Below are 11674 nucleotides of genomic sequence, written 5' to 3'. Positions count from 1 at the left end.
GTATGTTACCAGGGCTGGTCTCCAACTCCTAGTCTCAAGAAATCCGCACACCTCAGCCTCCTGAGTAGATGAGGCTGAAGTGTATGATGCTACACTCAGCTATGGGCTGAATTTTAGAGATAATCACTCTCTTTATAATTAGAAGAAATCTATGAAGACTGGGTAGCATATAGAATGGGTTTAATTTTTTGCTCTCCTGTGAGATCTGTAAGGGATTTTGAGAAATTCTAGAAAGCAATCCTCTAAGATCTCAAATTATCTCACGGCTAAATGTTGATTACAGTGACTAATGAGCTGCTTTCCCCCTTTATCTCAGATTCATTTCAGTTCTCTTTAGTAGGAAGGGATACAATTCATTTATTCTTTTCAGAGTCCCTTCATGTCTTTAATCTCATAATCCTCTGAGAAAGGCTGACTTGTTAGTATCATTTCATTTCACAGCTGGGAAAACTGAGCTCCGAAGAGATTTGCTGAGAGCAGAGCTCTTCTTCAGCTTTCATTTGTTGAGTGAGTGCTTTCCCTGTGTCAGGCACAGAACAGGCACTGGGGATATAATGGTGTAAGTATTTCAGGGAACTAAATATTGGTTGGTTGAATGAGCTGAAGCTTTGAGAAAGAAACTGCACTGAGTAATCAGCAGAGTTTCACAATGCCTGAGAGTCCAGTAATGTGAGAATCAGAATTAGTAATGTGAGAATAGTATGTATTACACAAAGTCTCAGCTGAGAGTCTGTATCTGGTTTCAGTTTGAGGTCCAGGTAGCACCTTTGCAATTGACCACGTCTTCCCCGCTCCAACTACAAGGCTAATGGCCTGGGATCTTGTGATGTTTAGGGCTCAGCTGGACACTGAGATCGCCTTATCAGCAAACCTCCCAGGCCAACCTCTTCCCTTTCTTTCCTGGTAGTTACTGTGTTGGCCTCATAGCCTTGCCAGGAATAGGAAAGATAAACCTTCTCCCTTCCTGTTTATGCAGTAATAGCTGGGAGGGGCCAAAAGAATTCTGGTGGGGCCACACCCACTGCACTGGTGAAAGAATAAATAGTGAGGTTTGGCATTGGCCATCAGAGTCACTCTGCCTTCACCATGAAGTCCAGCAGCCTCTTCCCCATCATGGTGCTTCTTGCCCTGGGAACCCTGGCACCTTGGGCTGTGGAAGGTGCTAGAAAGTGTAAGTTGGAGTCACTCTGGTCCAATCGGGGCTGCAGGGTCAGAGGCAGGGTCTCCTGGTGGGGTAGGTGTGTCCCCTTTTGTAGGCTCTGATCCCTCAGCTTCCTTTCAGGAGACCTCCTTGAGGGTGGGTGGAATACATATCTGGCTGAGCTCCAAGGTCTCTGTGAGGGTTTCTGAGCTTCTGGAAATGCTTCATTTCTGCAGCCATGCTGTCAGCCCAGGTCTCTCTCTCTTTCTCTCTCTCTCTCTCTCATACTCTGCATTCTTCTACTTCACCTGTCTGTGACTATCAAATCATTCGTTTCTGACTCTGCTTCTTCTTTGTGTCTCTGCTTCTGTTCTTTAGTCTCTGTGTTTCTGCCTGCGGCTTTAGCTCTCAACATCTCTCATGCTGGTTCTATTTATCTTTGTTTATCTCTCTACATCTCCGTCACTCTCAGCCTTCCTCTCTGCCTGTGTTTAGCCTTGTACTGCACTGGTGTGGGAGACCTTGATTGGAAGCCTTCTGCCCTTTTCCTGGGTCTGAAACATACCCTGTCCATGTGGCTAATTTAATCAAGCCCCTCCATCCACCTGGAGATCAGGCAAGCATATCCCTTTGGGCTCTGTGGATGGCCACTGAGGTAAAGGTCTCTCCTCCTCAAAAGTAGTGCTTTGTCCAGGAGTCATGATGGCTCCTCAGGGCCCAGCCTCCTCCTGATCTCTTGACTTTCTCTTCAAAAGCCTTCAAAGCTGGAGTCTGTCCTCCTAGGAAATCTGCCCAGTGCCTTAGATACGAGAAACCTGAGTGCCAGAGTGACTGGCAGTGTCCAGAGAAGAAGAGATGTTGTCCTGACATTTGTGGCATAAAATGCCTGGATCCCGTTGATACTCCAAACCCAAGTAAGCAGGTGGGGGAACTGGGTAGAGAGGAGTGAGCCTGAGGACACAGCATTAGGGGGATGGGACTGGGTGATGGATCCTGCCAGGCCTCCTTGTCAATCACTCAATGAATCACACTGCACGAAGCAGGAAGTTAGCCAGCAGCTGGTGAAGCAGCAGGCTGTCAGAAGGTCAGCCTTCCAGATAGCCATCCAGGCATTTAGATAACCAGGCAGTTGGAAGCCTCCCACCTAGTGAGCACTGGACGGCCAACCACTTGCATCAATAGGGGCCTGATGTTCCAGGGGAGCCAGGTGCTATGTTTTGGGGGTGCCTTAGGGAGAAGGTGGTGGTGATAGAGGTGGGGAGAGGATGACTTCCCCCTGCTCACTCTGCTCAGGCTGGAGCAGGAGCTTACTCTAAGAAGTGGAGATGGGAGGGGTTGTGTAAAGTACAAGGCCTCTGACCGGCAGCTTCACTCTCACCCAGCAAAGAGAAAGTCTGGGAAGTGTCCAGTGGTTTATGGCCAATGTATGATGATTGACCCCCCCAATCACTGTGAGTTGGATGGCCAGTGCGAGCGTGACTTGAAGTGCTGCGTAGGCATGTGTGGGAAAACCTGTGTTTCCCCTTTGAAAGGTAAGCAGGGGGCTGGGGCACACTGAGCTCCCTCCCTCCAGCCGTCTCAGTTTCAACCCTCTGGAGGCTCAGGCATATGAGCAGGGGGAGTCCTGACCCCCTACTCCAAGCAGAGCCTCTGTCTGACTCTTTTGCCCTTCAAGAGAACTGTTCTCCAGGTCTCAGGGCCAGGATTTCCATAGAATCACCTGTGGCTTTGATTCTATTCTAGTGTCTCTGGGTGGGGGTCCTGGGGAAGTGACTTTCTGAGTCTCAGTTTCTTTATCGGTAAAATAGACATAAAGAAATTGAAAGTGATTTGCTAAGCACTATATGCACTAAGAATTTATTATTCAGGTTGTTTCTATCTTGTTTTCTGAGGTTAAATTCCGAAGGATCAGTGGAATTTGAGGATTATCCAGTTCAATACTTTGAGTTTAGAGTATTACGGTGAAAACAAGACTTGTCTCCTGACACCAAGTCTCTTTCAACTATAGCACCATCTTGCTATTTTGTCTGTCTCAGGAGGATCCTTGGGCAGGAGGAAGGATGTGGATATGATTTGGCTGGTTTCTATGCTGAAGCTCTTATCTGATTTTCTCTCACAGCTTGATTCCTGACATTTGGAGGAGGCTCTGGAGTCCTGCTTGGTGTGGTCTGGGAATTCCTTTTCCACCCCCAGCCTTGGCTGGCTGGGCACTGGAGAATTTGGTGCCACCACTGATATCCTCCTTTGGGGAAAGGCTTGACACACAGCAGACTTCCAAGAAGTGCCAGTTGATCAGTGAATAAATAAACAAGCCTATTTCTGTTTGTACATCCTGCTTCTGTGATTCATTGGGGTGTGTGAGTGGGGTGGGAGGCTATGAGGAAAGGTCTGCATATGAGGCCTCCCTCGCCCTATGGATATGTAGTGGGAGGAAGAGGCTTAGGGACTGGGGGACTTGAATTTGTATCATGAGTCTGAAAGTGCTGGCTCTATGATTTTGGATAAGTGATTTTATTTTCTAAATTTCAATTCTTTTGTCTGTGAAGTGGCAGTAAAAGTCAGCTTCTTATAGCATTTGAAGCATTGGAGAATGCAGTGTGTGTGTAATAAATAGCAATGTTACTAGGCCACAGCAGCTTCTCAAAAAATTGGGGCTCCTTGTTGCCTACTGGAGTGATTCTGAGTCTTTCATTTCCTCTCTCTCCCAAGACACTATTTTTTTCTGTTTTAAGATGAGAACGTTGCCATAATGGATAACATTTAGGACACATTATTGGCCATGTCATGCAAGGGTGGTGGTGACCTTGACTCCGTGGAGCAGGAGTAGCAGGAACCGGGACTGCTAAGAGCTGGGGAGCAGGCAGAGGGCCTTGCTCCACATTGCTCTGCCCTGTGGACTCCAGAGGAAAGAGACAACTTGATTAGATAAGATTTTTAAAAATATTGTAATTCAGTCATTTCCTGGAAAAAGTCATCAAACTAAAAAAAAATCTTCCTTACTACTTTCGACCAATGCTCTAAGAGCAGCAACGGAATGTATTAAATTAACAATTCAATGAAGAGGAAAAACAGGGAGAGTCAATTTATTTATTTGATGAGTGTGGCAGTCACCCTCCACATTGGCCCCCAGTGAGCTCACCTCTTTTTGTGTAGCCCCCTTCTGCATTTTTCCATGGTTGGTCTGTGTGAGAGTTAGTTATGTCCTCACAAACTTAGATGATAAAATGTCTTGGGGGCATTCTCTCTCTCCTCAATCACTTACTCTGGGGACATTCTGTTGCCAGGTCATGAGGACACTCAGGTCATCTGTTCAGCGGCCCACAGGGTGAGGATCCAACACCTCTGGCTAAGAGCCCATGAGGAATGGAGGCCTACTCACAAACACAAGTGAGTGAGGAGTGAGTTTTTCAGTCTTGTTCTAGTCTTGTTTTGTTTTGTTTTGTTTTGTTTTTCTGAGACAGAGTCTCTGTCGCCCAGGCTGGAGTGTCGTGGCGTGATCATGGCTCTCTGCAGCCTTGAATTCCTGGACTAAGGTGGTCCTTCTGCCTTTGCTTCCAGAGTAGCTGGACTACAAGTGCACATGACCACATCCAGCTAATTTTTAAAAAACTTTTTGGAGAGACAGGGTCTTGCCATGTTGGCCAGGCTGGTCTTGAACTCCTGGGCTCAAGTAATCCTCCTGCCTTGTCCCCCCAAAGTGTTGGGATTACAGGCATGAGTCACTGCACCTGGCCCCTCTAGTCTTGAAAAGACTGCATTCCCAGCAGACAGCTTGACTATAACCTCACGAGGGCCCCGAATCACAACCACCCAGCTAAGCTGCTCTTGGATTCCTGACTCTCAAACTGTAAGTTGATGTTAATGGTTTTAAGATGCTAAGTTTTGGGGAAAGTTTAGTAATACAATGAATTTATCAAAAATTTGATACTACAACCAAATATGAACCGTAAAAGAAAAGATAATTATGAGCCAATGTCTTCTATACATATAGGTGTAAAGATCCCAAGTGAAATGCTAAAATTTAGAATTCATCATGTTTTAAAAGCTTTCATAAAATTCAATGTGAATGTGAATTTTTAATTAAAATTAAAAATAGAAATGAATCCAGAAAAGGAAACCTACCTGAAATTCTGTAGCAAAATCTACACTAAGTTAATTTATCAGAGGAATTGTCACGGAAGTCAGATAATAAGGATCATCACTATTTTCAACAATGTATGAAATATATAAAACTGCACAATCGGATTAGATAAAGGAACAGGTATACAAGATTGGGAAGAAAGATACAAAATGGTCATTGTTTGCAGACAGTATCATTTCCTGTATAACAATTTGAGACATTCAATAAGACTGATAAAATAAGATTTACCAAAGTTGCTGGGTACAAGACCTGCACAAAATCCTATAGCATTTCTACATATTGTTTATAACCAATTAGGAATAATAGAAGTAGACATAAATGATCAAAGAAACAATGCTACAAAATACCTAGGAATAAGCCCTGAAATTGTGCCAGACCTTCATGGATTAAAAAAAAGTTTTAGAAATAAAGGTCTAAAATATGAACTCAGTAGTTAAAAAGGTAATGTTTATGTTTGGGAAGACTTAATAAGGTAAAGCTAATAATTTCTTTAAAATTATTTCTAAATCCAATGTGATTACAATAAAAAACCTAATACAATTTTTGAGAAGAACTTGACAAAGTGATCCTACAGTTAATGTATTAGTATAAAGGTTACAGTAGAGCCAGTAAAATTTTTTAAAAGTACAAGAATGGAGGGTAGCTAGTTTAGGTATCAAAGGGTGTTAATGATATAATAATTAGTGTAGTATGATGTTGGTACATGAATGAACAAGTAGTCCAGTGGAATAGAATACCTACCTACAAGGATATCCTGAGAGTGATACTGTATGAAAAAAAAAGAATATTTACAAGGAAACCTATACATTTGTGGACATTTATTATATGAAAGGGAGGAATTTTTACAGCTGGGTAGAGCAAAGCTCAAACTAGTAATGAAAGCAATTGACTTTTTCTTTTAAAGTTCAAACAACTGATAACTTTTATGGAGTTTAACAATAATATCTAATGTAGTTGTTTGATTCCTGTTTATTCTTTTCAGCCATTACGTTTAAAATTTTTTAATTTTTTTTGTTTTTAATTGATAAATTATAACTGTATATATGTATGCGGCACATTGTGGAATGATTAAATAAAGCTAATTAACATATCCATTACCTCACATACTTACTTTTTGTGCTAAAAACACTAGAAATTTACTCTCTTTGCAGGTTTGAAATAGATAACACATTGTTGTAAACTATAGTCACCATGCTGTGCAATAGATTTCAAAAACGTATTCCTTTTGTCTAACCAAAACTGGGTATTTTGACCAACATCTCTCCCCAATCCTAGCCTCTGGCAACCACCATTCTACTCTACTTCTATGGGTTCAACTGTTTTTTATGCAAGTGAGATCATCCACTACTTGTCTTTCTGTGCCTGATATTTCATTTAGTATCATGTCCTCTAGGACACTAATGTCACAAATGACAGGATTTCCTTCTTTTTAAAGGCTGAATAATATTCCATTGGAGATATAGATATATATAGCATTTTCTTATGTATTAATCCTTTGATGGTTGATTTCACATCTTGGTAATTGTGAATAATGATGTGATAAACATGGAAATGCAGGTATCTCTTCACCATACTGATTTCATTCTGTTTGGACACATACCCAGAAGTGGAATTGCTGAATCATATGGCAGTTATGTTTTTAATTTTTTGAGGAAGCTTTTTACAGTTGTCCACAATGGCTGTACTAATTTACACTTCTGCCAACAATGTGCAAGTGTTCCCCTTTCTCTACATCTTCTCCAACACTTATCATGTCTTTTTGATGGTAGCCATTATAACAGGCATGAGGTGATATAGTGTTTTTTTCATTGTGGTTTTAATTTGCATTTCCCTAATAATTAGCGATGTTGAACTTTTTTGTATATACCTGTTGACCATTTATATGTCTTCCATTTGTATCTTCCTTTGAGAAATGTCTATTTGGGTCCTTTGGACATTTAAAAAATCACGTTTTCTTGCTATTGAGTTGCTTGAGTTTCTTATATAGATTTTGGATGTTAATGCCTTATTGGACATACAGTTTACAAATATTTTCTCCCAATCTGAGGGTTGTCTTTTTACTCTACTAGTTGTTTTTCTTTGCTGTGTATAAGCTTTTTAATTTGTAGAAGCAATCCCATTTGTCTATTTTTGGTTTTGTTGCCTGTGCTTTTGGGGTCAAATGCAAAAAGTCATAGACCAGACCAATGTCATGGAGCTGTTCCTCTATGATTTCTTCTAGTAGTTTTACAGTATTAGGTCCTACATTTAAGTCTTTAACCCATTTTGAGTTGATTTTGCATATAATTTGAGTTTGATTTTGTGATAAGGGACCAATTTCATTCTGCATATGGATATCCAGTTTCCCCAACACCATTTGTTGAAGAAACTGTCCTTTTCTCATTGTCTGTTCTTGGCACCTTTTTCAAAAATTAGTTGATAATAAATGTGTGTATTCATTTCTAGGTTCTGTATTCCATTCCATTGATTGACGTGTTTGTTTTTACGCTAGTATCATGCTTTTTTGATTACTATAGCTTTGTAATGTAGGTTTAAACAAGGTAGTATGATGCCTTCATTTTGTTCTTTTTGTTTAAGATTGCCATGCTGAGCTGTATTGGTGCTCCTTGGTATGTTATATGCACCTTTTCTTTTGTTGCATTCAGAACTCTTTGCCTTTAATTTTTGATAGTTCAATTACAATGTGTCTTGGTGAACTCTTCTTTGGGTTGAATTTGGAGCCCTCTGAGCTTCCTGTGCAAGATATGTCTATCTGCCCAGGTTTGGAAAAATTTTAGTGATAATTTCCTTAAACTTTTTATCCCCTTCTCTCTTTTGTTTTTGTGATATTGAAAATTGGCTCTCTTGATGTTGTCCCATAGATTTCATAGGCTTTCTTTATTCTTTTCCATTCTTTTAAATTTTTTTCTCCTCTGACCAGATGATTTCAAATGATTTGACTTTGCTTATTCTTTCTTCAGCATTATCTAGTCTGCTGTTGAAACTCTCTATTGCATTTTTTATGTCAGTCATATTCTTCAGCTCAAATTTTGTTTGGTTTTTAAAATGTTATAAATCTCTCTGTTTAATTTCTAGTTTTGTTCTTGAATTGTGTTCATGATTTCATTAAAATGTTTACCCATGTTCTCTTGTAATTTGCTGTACTTCTTTAGAAGAATTATTTTGAATTCTTTGCCAGGCAATTTGTGTATCTCCAATTCTTTGTGTCAGTTACTAGAAGTTTGTGTTCTCTTGGTGGTGTCAAGTATTCCTAATTCTTTGACAATTCTTATATTCTTGCAAATATCTCTGTACATTTGAGGAAGCAGTCACCCTTTCCAGATTTTATGGACTGGCTTATGTAAAGAAAGACTTTCACCTGCAGAGAGACAGGAAGGAAAACAAGTATATCAAAGTATGCTATAGCACCAGGTCTGGTGGAGTAGGGCAGCAAGTGTGGGGGATGTGGTGGTTCCAAGTCCAGGGGATGCTGAGTCTAACTGGCTCAAGCAGCTGGGGTCTGCGATGTTGGTATCTGCATGGTCCGTGGTAACAAAGAATGCCTACAGAGGCTGATGGGTCCTCAGCGGTGCCTCTGTATCCAGCAGTCAGGGGCTGGGCCAGCAGTGATGAAGGCCAGAGCCAGCAGTGTGTGTACACTTTGCTGCAGAGGCTGGCTATAGGCATATCAGTGGCAGAAGAGGCCAGCTGCTGGCTCATGCATGGCTGGGGTCAGAGACAGAAACTGGGGATGGCAAACAAGTCATCATTAGTCTTTAGGGAAATGCAAATAAAAACCTCAATGAGATGCAACTATATATCTATTAGATGACCAAAAACCAAAACCGCAAACAAATCCCCATTGATACGAATTCCTATCAATAATGTAGAGCAATGAAAAAGCTCATACATTGCTAGTGAGAATGAAAAATGGTATAGCCACTCTGAAAATAATTTGGCAGTTTCTTAGTATACTTGCCATGCTACCTAGCAATTCCACTCCTAGGAACTTATCCAAGAGAAATATAAACCATATCCACACAAAAACCTGTACCTGCATACTTATAGCAGTTTTATTCACAATTGCCAAAAACTGAGAGCACCCCAAATATCTTTCCACTAGGGGATGTGTAACAAACTGTGGAGTACATTTAGCATTGGAAAGGAACAAACCACTGATGACATAGATGAATCTTAAATACATCATGCTAAGTGAAAGAAGACAGACTCAAAAGACTAAATATCATTTGATCCCATTTATATGACACCTGCCAAAAGGCAAAAGTACAGGGACAGAAAGTGCATCAGTGGTTGCAAAGGAATGTGAGTGGAGGAAGGTATTAGCCAGAAAGGGTGTACGAGAATTTTGGAGGTGATGGAACTATTTTGATTGTGTGGTGGTTATGGCTGCATCTGTTTGTCAAAATTCATAGGACTGTGTAAATTGGGTAAATTTTACAATTAACAAGATAGACACGGTTCTTCCCCTTTAGGATCTTATTTATTTATTTATTAATTTTTAGATCATAGTATATGCATTGTTTTGTAATCTAGTCTTAATAATCATGAACATTTTTCTATCAAAAAAATACAAGACATAAGGAAACTCTTTTTTTTATGGAAGAAAGAAAGAGAGAAAGAAAAAAACAATGAAGGAGAGAAAGAAAAAGAAAGAGAAAGAGGGAGAGAGAACGGGAGTATTGCTTTATTGCCCAGGCTAGAATGCAGTCTAGAAATGGGTATTGAAAACCTCTTTTATGCCAATAATTATGCTTAACAATGGAGACAGGAAGGAATAAGGGAAGAAAATAACAAACAAGCAGCCAACCAATATTTCATTTAAACCTGTGAAATGCTATGCAATTACTGAGGAGTGATTTACTTCCAATTATGTAGTCACTTTTGGAATAGGTGTGATGTGGTACTGATAAGAATGTATGTTTTGTGTATTTGAAGTGGAAAGTTCTATAAATGTTTATTAAGTTTACTTGTTCCGGGTCTGAGTTCAAGTCCTGGATATCCTTGTTAACTTTCTGTCTCGTTGATCTGTCTAATATTGACAATGACAATGTACTAATTTACATTCCCACCAACATTGTGTAGGGGTTCCCTTTTCTCCACATCCTTGCCAACACTTGTATCTTTTGTCTTTTTGATAATAGCCATTTTAATAAATATGAGGTGATATCTCATTTTGATTTTTATTTGCGTTTCCCTGATGATTAGTGAGGTTGAACATTTTTTTTCATATATCTGTTGGGCATTTATATGTCTTGAGAAATGTCTATGCAAGTCCATTTTAAAAATCGGGTTATTTGTTCTCATATTACTGAGTTGAGTTTTTTTAATGCAGTTTGGATATTAACCCTTTATTAGCTGGATGGTTTGAAAATATTTTCTCCCATTTTGTGGGTTGTCTTTTCACTTTGTTGGATGCGTCTTTAGCTGTGCAAGCTTTTTAGTTTGAGGTAGCCCCACTTGTCTATTTTTGCTTTTGTTACCTGTCAGCCCTGCTTTCTTTTCCCAGAACACTCCCTAGCAAACCCCCTTTGCACAAACGTTTTCCTCTGGGACTGTTTCCCAGGAACCATGGCTTAAGGAAGATTATAAAAATTTATCACTATCCAAAAACTGGAGAAGAAAAGTAGAAAAAAAATAGTACTGTTACTTTTTCAGTATGTGCTCTGTATGTAACCCAGGAGTTACTCATTTCAAGGCTAGGTCTTCTCCCCCTACAAGGTGGTACTTGGGGCACACTCCTAGTAGTATATTTCCCTGAGCCTGGGGTCCTCAGTCTGGAATAACCCTTGCTGAAGGTGAGAAAAGTATGTAGCAGAATGTAACAAAGCCATCCTGTCCACAAAGGGTTTTTGTTATTACACAAAGAACTCCTTTTGTTTCTTTCAAATTGTGTCTCTTGCAATCTGTGGGGAATAAGAAAGTTTATACAGACAACAAGCCAAGGTTTTAATAGGACTACGCATGAGTAGGCTTGCCTGGGTTTTGAGGCACACTTGCCTCCTCCCCACTCCCTGTCTGGAGGGAAGACACGGCTTGTTCTTTCTGATTCAAGTGCATTTTTTCCTTAGTAGTAATTACACTGTATACATAATTTCATATCCTCTTTTCCAGTTTACATTATGACACAATCTCACAATGTTATATGGATTTCATAAATATCCTGAACTTCATGAGAAGGGGCCATATTGATCAGCTCTATCAACCGTATGCATAGCATGCAGATGGCATGAGAAGGCCACACAAAAAACAATTGTTTAGCTGGATTCAGCTAATGGCCAAGTTGTTGTTCCATTTAAGACTATGTCATTGTTTGTGTAACTCCACTGGACAAATTAATTGTTTCCATGCTTTATGTAGGGAGTTTGGTTGCCCATACTTTATGGGTGAGTACC

At 40.1% G+C, this 11674-nt stretch overlaps 1 protein-coding gene across 1 annotated transcript; it reads left to right on the top strand.

The window, feature by feature from the left end:
- Window positions 1-1048: 1048 nt before the first annotated feature.
- Window positions 1049-3469, top strand: SLPI (secretory leukocyte peptidase inhibitor). Its single transcript, XM_012467273.2, has 4 exons — window positions 1049-1171; window positions 1897-2055; window positions 2524-2673; window positions 3261-3469. The coding sequence occupies exons 1-4, from the start codon at window positions 1087-1089 to the stop codon at window positions 3263-3265; spliced, it is 399 nt and encodes a 132-aa protein (XP_012322696.1). The 5' UTR covers window positions 1049-1086; the 3' UTR covers window positions 3266-3469.
- The last annotated feature ends 8205 nt before the right edge of the window (window positions 3470-11674 follow it).

This window comes from Aotus nancymaae, unplaced genomic scaffold (assembly GCF_030222135.1).
Source record: "Aotus nancymaae isolate 86718 unplaced genomic scaffold, 86718_ANA_hifiasm-v0.15.2.pri h1tg000029l, whole genome shotgun sequence".
Lineage (NCBI taxonomy): Eukaryota > Metazoa > Chordata > Mammalia > Primates > Aotidae > Aotus > Aotus nancymaae.
Note: the sequence above shows the minus strand (reverse complement) of the source record. Positions and strands in the feature narration are given on the sequence as shown.